This window comes from Osmia bicornis, chromosome 1, assembly GCF_907164935.1.
Source record: "Osmia bicornis bicornis chromosome 1, iOsmBic2.1, whole genome shotgun sequence".
Taxonomy (NCBI): Eukaryota; Metazoa; Arthropoda; class Insecta; order Hymenoptera; family Megachilidae; genus Osmia; species Osmia bicornis.
In genome coordinates, this window is record NC_060216.1 from 13,308,812 (window position 1) to 13,321,356 (window position 12,545).

Genomic DNA, 12,545 nt, shown 5'->3' on the forward strand with positions numbered 1-12,545 from the left:
GCTTACTATTTTTACTGGTCGCCTTTAGCGGATCAATGCTTATTAAAACAGTGATATTATTAAAATTTTAGAAGATTAAATCATTATGAGATTGTGTAGTTTCATCATAAGATGCTTGGGAACCAATTATAATTAAAGAATACCTTACGTTAAAGAACTCATTGAGAACCTCATTGAAACCATTTCATTAACTCAAAAATTCTATAAAACTTGATTAGAATTCACAATCGTACACTAAGAGTAAGTTGAGTTCTAATTGTAAGTGACAGTCTCTCTGAAGACCGAAAGTTCCAAAGAAGACCATCATCCATCTTGCGGTACCATTAACCTAGCAGGACTTAGGCATTCCAAAATGGCGACTTTAAATAAGTCAAGACTCGAGGCAAAGGTTCTGAAAAATAACAAAGCCTCCAGCTATCCCATAAACCCGTAACCCTGTCCCCCATTGGGCGGCAAGCCATCCCTGAAGCCAGCAGTTTCAAGATAGTCCTAGTGAAAAGACTGCTCGGAAAAGGGAAGCTGAGAAGATATCTGGCGCGAAAGGGTAGGAATGTAGGGACAGAAACGTTCCGGCTGATAGCGGCCTGCAAGCATGCAGATATACCAACCTTCATCGGCCATTCGCCCTGGCATCCTTACCCATTCCCTAAGCCCTAAGCCCTGCTCGGCTCGTTTCCGCGCTGCAAGGCGGTAGAGATCGAACTGCGCAGAAACGTTAGCACTAGAAGGAGAAAGATCGCGAAGAGGATGGAATAGAAGAGGGAGGGTGGGAGGTTAACCCAAGGTAAGAAGGAAGCGTAAAGGCGCCGCGCTGGTAGCGTAGGGCGAGGGAGTTTTAAGGCCGTAGAGATACCGGGAAGCAACGAGGTGGAGGGAGGGCAGTGAGTAGGTTTGGCGTTGAATTATGCCGCGTATGCAAAGTGCGAGTTATCTCGGCAAGTGATAAGGGAGACACGCGAGTCGTGCATATCTCAGAGGATATAAGCAACGACACTTTACCAGTGGCCAAACCGACTAAGGCCTCTGTGGAGAACCCTAGTGCGTCTCATAATGGCAGCCATCGTTTGCTTAATATTTATGCCACTGTGACTTTGAGACCTGTCCTCGCGGTCCATTTGAACCGAGCGTCCGATTAACCCTAGAGAGAAGACGTTAGTCATTCATGCTTGGAAATCAGGCTTAGCTGCTTAGACGGCAGAGTGCCCCCGATGAATTTACTGTTTCTTAGGGCAAATTTACATGGAAGAAGTAAATTGAGACCATAGGACCTTGCCAGGACCTCTGCACTCTGTACAACCCTAACTGGCTCCCCAGAGAACACTACTCTCCAAATTTACGTCCGGACACGTTTAAATATCTATCTTATGTTTCCTTAACACCCAGTATAATAACAAGGCAATTCAGAATCTAGAAGAACTACTTGTCTGCGTGGACAAACACGTTTGGCGAGTTGCGTTAGCCATACCAGATGGATAAAGCGATACGCGGTTAGATAATTAGGACTGGAACTGGAATATGCAGATATTCCGGAGCGGGCAGTGATTAAAAGAAAATCTTAATTAGTCGAGTGGTTAAGTAAATACGCGGTCAGATAATTAAACGAACAGATCGACCGTGAACAGAAAGTTAAGTGGCTGAATAATCGAGCGAATTAACGCGCAAAGAAGTTTCTCGGATCAGAAATTCAATGGAGGGACAATGTAAGGGTTTAACGATCGGGTTAGGTTACCGATCGCATTTTCACTCCCGTTTTCATGCGAGACTCAGGATGCACAAGTGCAAACGAGTCGCAGGCAGCAAGTGCAACCTGCTGCGCCAGCTAGATGATTTACAACAGCGAGCGAACGACCGGTGGCCACGGTGGCCGGAAGTGAGAAACGCGGACCGCGGGAGCATTGCACCTCTTCTCGCGACCCCGTACATGCCAACTGGCAGATACACGCGTGTAATACCCACAATGGGAGGAAACGACGAGAAGCAAATTAGACATAAGCAAGGAAGCTCCCGCGCCCACGGTTAATTAATACAACAGCAGGTCGTTAATCGAGCCTTTTGCACGACTGATTAAAGGATTCTTTTCACACGGCTAGCTCTATTTTTAAATCTCTGATCGCATTCCTATCTAAACAGAAAAAAGAAATAATTTATGAAAATTATGAAAAAAAAATTCTTAGCACACTCTGAGGTAGCAGGAGTATGACATAATTAAGTGTAATTTCGTCAAAAATTATCCTATATCAAAACCTTCTTGTACATTTTCAAGCTTAAGACTTGTACTTTAAAACGTATATGCCCGATTTTCAACCGAGCTTCATCCCCTATCCGCTTCCATTGAAAGTAAAAAAGCAGTCCAACACCCCCCCTGGAGTGTGGATGCTAATGCTGGGACATTTAAATTCAAAACGAGGTATCTCTGTCAAAAATTATCGTCCATAAAAAATTTCTGGTACGTTTTAAAGCTTGAAGTCTATACTTTAAAACGTATATGTCGGATTTTGAACGGAGCCTTCTCTCCACCCGCCTTCCATGAAAGTATAAATGTCTGACGCTCACCCTGGGGTGCGAAGACTAAACTCCCTCCATTGGTATAAAAGTGTACGAGCAACTTCAGAAATCCATAACCCCACGATAAAAAATCATACTACCCTTCTTTCTTTTTAATTTACACGGAAAAGTATACATTTGAAGATGGTCTTCACGAAGTTTATAGGAAAAATCTATCCGACCCCGCAAAGTGGGTCAAACTACATAGACGTTTTTATTTCAAACCTGACTCTAGAAAGAGGAAGGATACATTCAAAAAATGACAAATGCATTTTTAAGTACATATTTCAAGCTGCAAAATATGAAAAACTATTTCGAAATACTACTGTGCTCGTTTTAACTGCTGAAAAAAGTGCACTTGCACCGCCTTAGTGCACTCCGAAGTAGCTGCTGTGCAGAATGAACAAATAAATAAATAAATATAACGATGCCGTTGTAGTGGTACACGTATACACGCAGAAGGGAGGACGATTCGCTTTGCATACCGCCAATTCGTCCGCATTCATTTACACTAATGCACCGCAATTTGCGTTTGCATTTGTCGCGGTGCGGAACGTAACGGCGCGGTGCGGTTTGTCTTTTATCTCAATGCAGTAAAGCTGGCTGGTGATCGTCCGTGTTATCCAACTAATACGCGAATCGAGCTAGCAGGAAATTGTCATAGTAGCGGAAGAATCCGTCGAATCGAGGACGATCGGTGGTCGGACATGTCGAATGCTCAATACGATACATCCGGTCCGGTCAAAGGGATACAATTGACAGCTGTCTACCGACGTTTCGTTAACAAACATCCCTTCGCGTCAGCCGAATTTCTAACGGATCTCTACCATGAAACGGGGTAAAGGAAATATTCAACGCCCGCTAGGGTTTACTGTACAAGTGTTAGGTATTTTAACCAACAACGTACACCGGAAAGCTTTTCACCGTTGAATTTACAGTCGAATTAATTCGACTTGAAAAATATTCTTTTGCAGTACCAACGGAAGAGGAAATGATCCAAGTGAATTCCTGGGGACATCCATGGCCACCAACGACACGTTTATAGATCGCGTAGCAACTTGCGGATACAGCACGGTTTTCTAGTAGTTGTGAACGACGATATAGCCCAGAGACATTGCTTTTTCTAGCTACACCGATACAAAATAAAAGAGATAAACGGGACAAGCCAGCGATGCAGGTGACTGTATATAAGTACATATATACGAGGAAGAAACTTTAGATAACATTGCCGTTCCGCAATACAGGGTTGGATGATAACGAGGGACAAGCCATGGTTGAATACAAATTTCCATTCGCTGTACAAACGTTACGCGTGATATATTTTTGTCGAAGAAAATGGCGGCTTTGGGGAATCAAACTCAATCTTGATTAAACAAACTCCATGGCTTTTGGGATTCTAAAGCGATTTCATCGCAGAAAAGTTTTGCTAAACGGTAGTTGTGATACATCAAATTGAAGCTTAAAGTTTGAAGGAAATAATGGCATAAGGGTTTCTGAAATATTATTAGTACGAGCTGAGTTATATTTCGTTGAAGCGAGAAATTAATAGTGGGGAATGTTCAATTTTCAATTATTTATATCTCGAGTTGTAATTGCAATATTGAAGAGATAATTATATAGAAATCTTTAGAAAATTTTTAGCTTTAAATTGAGATACCATAAGAGGTATTATGAAAAAATTTTCTGCTCGAATTGGAAATTTGTAAAATGTAACAATTTCATACTCCAACTTCTCTTAATTATTGTTCCCTTAATATTAAGAATGTTAAAGGTGCATTTATACAGCAATTTAGAATAAATTTTAAGTTTTAATTTGATTATCACGAGTGTACTTTGGTAATACTTTTCAGTGATAAAATCATCTATTTGTTATGGAACAAACGTTATTTCAGAAATTTCCATTTTGATCATTTCCACGGTTCGCGCAGCCCCGGCGAAATTTTCCAGCGCGAAAAATCGTAAATTATGTGGTAGGAAAAGCTTTGTCCCGAAAAGCATGGTATCACCTACTTGTCACGGGTCACGATTACGCTCGTCGTAGTTTCCGGTCTCGCTGGCTGGCATACTCGACGAGCATATACAACAAATGCACCTCGAGATTCAAGAACCACCGGAACACGTCCAACATGTAATAAAATTGCGATCATATTTTATACCCCAGTACGGTTTTCAACGTTCACAATGTTCGGTTTACAAAATCGTTCCACGTTTCCTATTTCCTCTTTCATTCATCTTTTCCAAACTGACAATAACCATTCACACTGTTATCGAGATACTGTCAGTTTTAATTTATCGAAGATTAATTAATATTAAATATTACACAGTGGGATTTCGAAAATGTACAATTTGCATTGGGATCAGGAGCTAAGTCATTTTTCATCAATTTCTTTTTTGAAAAATTATGAAGTAAATAAAAAGTTTGGTATAGCCATTTTTTTGGACATATCTTAAGCTGTTCGAATTCTTTTTAGTCAACAAAATGGCAAAGATACAGCTGTTTCACAATGACTACCCCTAAAAGAAGTGTCCATCATAAGGCATCTGTATCTTCACTATTTTATCGACAAAAAAAAAAGAAAAATACGTGCGTATAGCTTAAGATACGTATAATAAAATGTATATTACAGATTTTTTATTTATTACATAATTTCCCGAGAAAAAAAAATCGTCAAAAATAACTTTAATTTTTCAGGTTTCTAACCCCTTGAATAGAAATCTCCTATTAGATCGTATGAAATTAATTAATTGTCAGGATTTTATCAAGGTAGATTGTTGTTGCTTAAGCCAGGGTACGGGACCATCTACTTCCCGTTTTTCCCTAGCTTCCGACGTGGGATGGTAATTACAAGTAGAGCCGAGTAATGTAGTGCAGCTCGTGAGAACGACGCCTTAAAGCACGCGAGAAGAAGAAGAAGAAGAAGAAGAAGAAGGAGGCTCTTTAAACGACGGCTAGCGTACATAAGCGTCCCTTGAAGAAAGGCCCGAGAAGGACGACTTTTCAAGATATACAAGGTGATCCATAAAACGAAGGAAATAACTAGACTGAATATTTAATTTGAACGCTGTTTAAAGTGAATCACAATACAGCCTGCTCTATTATTAACCTGTCATCGATTTCCTATCAATTCTCAGCCTGATGTTATAAACGTTTATGTGATTTTTTTAATCAGTTGGTCAACCTCGTAAATCGTTATTTATTCTTAATATAATGTTATCACACGGCAGCGTCTTTATTGATTTTCCGTCAGCCATGCCAACCGGGAATTCTGACCCCTCCTCCCCGGACATTAATAAATCTATCCGTCGTAACGGCATCCTGAAACGTGTGCAGGTCACGAATTGACGCGTCGCGACGCGACGACGAGAAGAGGCGTCTCGGTTCTCGCGGGACGATCAATCACTAGGTGAAAAAAAAAAAAAGAGAGAAAAGGATTCTTCTCTTTTCTTCCGGTCTACGACTACATCCGTTGAAATCCGTTCGTTTGATACCGAACCCGGGAGCATTAACAATTCTCCAGTCTGATCCACTTCATCCGGTCCATGTAAATTAACGTCTTTCGGAACGTACCTAATCCCTTTTCCAATATACGTTCAATGAGAATTGGAATCATTATGCTTGATGATGATTTATAATGGGAATCATCTTTTTTGTTTCCTATCCAGGGTGAATGATGGTGATACGCATCAATTTGTTATTTTCAATTGAACAGTTCAAGAAGAGGGTAATTTGGAATTTAATTAATTTTGCATATCACAAAAAATCTTACCCCAAAAGACAATTAGCAGTATCATAACTTATGATTACACTGTGAAACTGATAAAAAAAAAATATGTAATAGGGTCGAAGGAAATTATACGTTTCGTAATCACGTAATTTTCTCGAGTAATATACAGCTGGATAACGTGAGATTAATCAAACCGATCCCTAACGAAATTGTAGCTTAACTAACGTTTACAAAGAGTGTGTGGATTTCCAAAGGATATAAATTTTCATGCGTGTGATGTTTCGTATCAAAGATATCAGAGTCTTAATTAACTTTTGATGTAGTTCCCAGTGATACTACGCGAACCAGTGTATAAATTATGCATCGTGGAAATATGAAGAAGTTTCTAATTGCAAATTAATTATTTTCAAAGGATTTCACCCTATTGTACCTGTTTGAATGTTATTGGCTGGCCATAGAACGTTAATTATCGAAAGAGACCACATCGTGATTTCCATTTACCTTTTGATCCGGCCAACTTTGACCATTAACAAGACCGAATTCAGAACCACAAAGATTCGTTACGCTAGATTACGTTATCTCTGTGTGTGGATGTAGTTATGGAGTTGATTTAGTGGCCGGAATTGATGAAGTGGTGGTTGCATTTAATCGCGCCTAAGTAATGGCATTTTCAGCTCCAACTTATAGTCTTACCTTCAAAGTGTGTGTGTGTATAGCTTTTATTAAAAGCCTTTCAGGGCTTTTATTCGCGTTAACGATTTTACCGCTTTCACTTATGGATTACTTTTCACAGATTTTCTACTTTTTCTTTCTTTTTTTTTTTTTTAAATTATTGATCAAAAGGATCAGCGGATGCTCTATAATTTTTCAGGTGGAATATCACGGTATAGGAGACTCTAGTTAGAAAATGAAACATTGCAAATTCTCTGCTCCCCCAAATAACCTACCAATTAGAATTAACGATTTCTCAGCTCGATAAACGTTCGACTAATTTCGTAATTGCGCGCCTCACTAAGCTGTTCCCAGAGACGATAATATTTCTGCGATAGAGGACACGTATCCAACAGGAAAATGGAATAGCAATTTGGACAAACTTCAATCCTGGTAAAACTCTTGGCTCGAGATATGAAAAATTAACTGATGCACAGGCACTGCCATCGATTGGATTTAACAACATGTTTGCCAAAAGAATCTGAATAATTAAGGTTCTATTATAATTTCGGTTGAAACGATCTAGATAGAACAATTTATTGTTCCCATTCGCGAACGGAGCATTAAAGAATTCCATTATCCTCGTTCGCTAGCTATCCGTGTCTATTCTTCCAGTCGATGGATTTACGTGAAAATTTATCGTAGCTTTCGAGAATGGACTCACGTCTCGTTAAATCACGTTGCGAAACAAGCCATGCACCTTTGTCGATTTCTTATTTTGCATGGTTAACCCATTTTCCGTCACTGACGCGTTCGTATAAAATAACTGATGACGTGCCAGGTACGTCAGATAATAGGTATAGAAAAGTAGGGTATGACGCACCAGGTATGTCCCACAAGTATAATAAGATATGACGCACGGAGTGCGTCGAAATAGTTCACGACGCAACAGATGCGTCAGTTGTTACACATATGAGACACCATATGACGCACACAGTGCGTCGTCCATTTCTCCTATCAAAAATTAAACAACCATCGACGCAAACGTTGCGTCATCCTAGGATAACAACGAAAATGATCTTTTTTCTCTCCATATAAATATAAAAAAATCTTTCTACTCTTTGAGTTTCAGTTTTTCATTTCGAAAAATGAAGCGAGCCGTGTACCATACTGCAGGATAATTAGCAAAATTTCACGTGGAACGCAAGCATTGTATCTGAATTTCAACGATAAATATAAACAAGGAGGCCAGCTACGCCCGTCACGCTGGCTACACACAAGAACGGTTTAATGGAACTGGACTACCTGTTCTGTCCCTGCGTTCTCTATGCATGCAGCCGAATTGCATCGGAATAAGCACCTGTGCAGCCGGTATGAACCGGCGTTATACTGGCTCACATTTTAAAACACGTCTCCTTGCGCCATTTCCCGCGGAAAGATTTCCAGAAAGATACACCGGGTCAACAGAAGTATATACCGTGTATACGGAATGTTATAATACCAGTGATGAAATTCTTTTCGAGGTTTATGGACATGCCAGGTAACGAGAATTTTTTCCCCTCTATTTCTGTTGAATCTCGAATGAATAGTTGGTTGTTGCATTGTACTCTGATGTCGACAAACATGCATTAATAACAGACTGAAATTTACATTGATGAATGTATGATCAATGATTAACGAGCGTGTTACCGCAACATTATGCGAATACAATGTCTGACGGATACAACCTAATAACAAATTGAAAAATATCAACCGTGTTTCAAGTTTATCGGTTGAAAGTGCATAAGAGAGCAGGGGAAAAGAACTGCGAGTGAACAAGCACAGAGTGGATACTTAGAGTGATATGTATATACATTGTACATGCAGCCGTATATATCCACACGGTTTGTAGTTACGAATCGCAATAATAAGTCGGTATGTAGGTTAGCCATTGCATCGCAACGACGGAAGCCGTACACTTGACTGGCTTTTGCCAAGAGTAAGCTCGTTAGGACTCAGAAGAACTTTGTTAAGCTCCGAGAACCGCTCATGCTGCGTCAATGGCTGCTCGAATGCAACCGGGTGTTGCATTAGATGCACCCTTACATAGCGCAACACTGACTGTTAACAATGATCAAAAAACCGTTGTCTGTGTCACAAATGCCATTTTGGGATACTACGATATATGCATGATTCCATTTTCTTTTAAATTACAAATTGCATTTTTTATATGCATCAATGTTTCGTACCGATGCGTCAAACGTAAATTAGGTCATACGAGATTAGAGCTTGATAGAACATTTGTTCTTTTTCTCTCTCTCTCTCTTTTCTTTGTTGCTACAATTAATATCACCTAGCATAATATAATTACCCAAAACATCGTAAAAAATGTATAACGCGTTTCCTCGTTTCTCTTCTTCGCACTCTACAAAACGCGATGAATATTAACGCACGCGATATATGTATACACGGCTCTATAAAACGTGGAATATGCTTTTTATGCAAATACAAAGCTTTTATACGTTCCTCGAAATATACCGACTACTCTGTCAATAAAAACACTGTATCATTAAAATGCCTGCTGTGAATAATGTGACAGTAATAGCGTCTCGTGTCGGTTTGCTATGACGCACCTAGTGCGTTCTCAACTATTTAATTAATTTTCAATATTAATCATCTAACTGTCCACTTTTCCATCGGTAAAATTATTCATCCCTTATTTATGCTTGATTACCAATCTATATGGCATTTGTCGCGTCAATCATCATTGACCCCGATGACAATGAGTGTACATTAAAGAACCGCGTGGCAGAGAGAAGAGGAAGGTAAATTCGTTGATGACTGTTGTCCCCGTGTTGTGTCATTATCCGTGCCGTGTATTTCCATAATATCTCGACAGAATTGGTCGAAAGCAAGCGAAGTCACGATCGGTTGCACGAGGTTTGTACGAAACGGGACTGTCCAATTTCATTCGGGAACCGAAGGCAACAGACTGAACGTATGTATCCCCCGTAACGGTTGCTAGGGTAATTGAATACTCAATAGGATTTACCAAAGCGGACGAAACGCGGTGTGGCCGCGTCGATCGACACGACACACGCCAATATTTGATCCGTGTCAAAAGCTTCCAGCCAGATTCACCCACGGATTTCGAAGGGTCGTTAAACTCGCTCAACTAATCCTGTCTCTGTCACACCTACGCCCCTATTGTTCCCTGCCTACCCTTACTCTTTCCAAGAGACTTCATTGTCTTCCAACACTGAATTTATTGCCCCCCCTCTCTAACCCCGACCGTCCCGCTCTGTTCATTGGCTTCTTATCCGGGATAACGTGTTGAATTTGGAGATTAATATTTAAGGTACAGACGATGGGATGATCCACAGGTGCTCAGCTCGTGCGGAAACAACGAAAACGAAAACGACCGGTGTAAAGCGTAACCCCTCGACCGCAGGGCGACAACCTTTCGTTTCATTTTCCATCCTCTATCTCTCGCGAAGGAAATGAAATTTCCCGTGTGAAAAGAACGACTGAGAAACGAACAAACTTTTTCTTATCGGTGAATTCGCGCGAAAACGGTACCGTTTATTGTTCTCGCTAAGCCACCGTGCAAACAACGGACCTGAAAGAACGACCCGGTTCGACGACGATGGATAACGCGGAAAATTACTTTTCAAACGCCTCACGGACTGATTTCATTAGGAATTTATAGGATTCATTTCGTTTAACATGATACGTAAATCTGCAGGATGGTTGAAAATATCGTAAGATTTTATCACAGAAAAAGTATCTCAAAATGGCATTATGATACGGCAAATTAAAGAATAAAAATTCATGAAAATTACTATGCACGTGCACCGTTGAGACTCTTAGTATTAGTAATGTTAATAGAAAAAGAAGACTATTAGATATTTTGATAAGAATGAAATTGTTATCAAAGATTTCATGAATGAAAAATATAACAAAATGGCACTTGTGATATGTCAAAATAAAGCTTAAAGTGTACTGAAAATAATGACATAAATGTCCCACAGTTATTTCTAATACAAAACGACTGGTTGTGGATCGCAACGAACAATATTCCTTAGCGAATGATAATACGCCCATTTAATGTATTGTTTGCTTTAAAAAAGAACCATTCGTTATATATTAAGAATACTGATGAACAATTCATATAATAATTCTCCTGAAACTTTAGACTTTAATTTAACGTACCACAAATACTATTTTAAGGAGCTTTTCTCTCACGAATCCTTGAATTTTCCCAAGACAATTAAATGCAATCTCGTTGTTCTTAAAATGAACCGTTAAAATAATTAAATCACCGATTGACAAAGATTGGAAACAATTGTATCGAACGTGAAGCGATTATCAAAGTTAATCGGGTAAAATGAAATGCGCGGTTGCATAAAATGCGACCGTTGCTTCCCGATCGATTAATATGATTAATCTTAATATAATATTCGCGTAGATTCTAAAACGGCAGAGCCCGGAGCAATTTGGTAATCCGATGCATCTATAAAATCAGGGTGGCGAGTATGCGGCTTCGTTTTATTGAATTTTCACACGCAAAGGACCAGCGATTTTAACGATACATTATCGCAATTATAAAATTCCTTTACTGAAACCGTGGCTCTGATAACGATCGAGAATCATTTGAATAGTACTCACGGTGTTTGACGTGCAGCCTGGGAACAGGATCTTGAGGCCAGGCGAGATTTTGCGCGGCTAAGCTGATCAGCGCCAAAACTCGCAACGACGCGCTCATTTTGGAAGCGAGTGGCCCCGCAGCCAGCTGTATCACCGATCAACGATCGCTCTTGATCCTCGTCATCGCCGCTTCGATCGTCATTCCTGCAACAATAAAGAAAAAGAAAAAAGGAGGAACGTTACAACGTTGCGATGGAAGAAGAAAAGTTTCGCGCGTGGTCGCGTTAAAAATCCTGCCCAGTTTCTTAACAAGGAGGATGAGACGCGAGCTTCTTTTGTTCTTTTTCGTCCAAGACTTCTATATACATGCACGAGTTCTTGAATAAGGTAGCGGGTGAGATAAAAGGCTAACGAAGGAACGAAGAAGAGGCCGGAGTCGAGTCGATGAACAAGACGATGGTATGCATTATGCAGAGAGGTCGCCCAGATGGAGCTTCTATTTGTTCTCTTACCAGACTACTGTTTCTACCGACGAATATATTCGCTATTAGATGAGAAATAAGATCCGTCGTTACGTAAATATACGACCTATGATTTTATTACTTTTCATGACATAAAAGTATCGCAAAATACCATCAGTACCGCATCAATTTAAAGCTTAAAGTGTACCGAAGATGTTTATGTTCGTGCACTCTGAGTATTTTTAATATTAATAAAGTTATCTATAAATGTAAAGTTAGATATTTGAAACAGCAATTAATGAATTTCAAATCTAAATCTATTTCTAAAAATATACTTTTGCATCTATTATCAATCTAATCAATTAACCGTTCCCCTATAAGCTGGCACACCTATATCCATTTATTGCACCGGTTGCAATCTTCTCATCATTCGTTTATCGGATTGCGAGCCGGTGCCGGCAACGAGAAATATCGATTCTTCGTAGCTGTCGCGATACAATGAATTTCGTAGCGTGACGTCCAAGTAAACGAGAAAGAA

The 12,545-nt window shown here is 39.8% G+C and overlaps 1 protein-coding gene across 2 annotated transcripts in view; it reads right to left on the minus strand.

Moving 5' to 3' along the window:
* The window catches only part of LOC114872807 (semaphorin-1A-like), a 125,139-nt gene that overhangs the window by 94,612 nt on the left and 17,982 nt on the right, over window positions 1–12,545 (minus strand). For both annotated transcript variants that reach the window (XM_029180418.2, XM_029180417.2), the window contains exon 2: window positions 11,568–11,750. In XM_029180418.2, coding sequence (XP_029036251.1) covers window positions 11,568–11,664 — 97 coding nt within the window. In that variant the 5' untranslated portion in view covers window positions 11,665–11,750. The remainder of the gene's footprint in view (window positions 1–11,567; window positions 11,751–12,545) is intronic.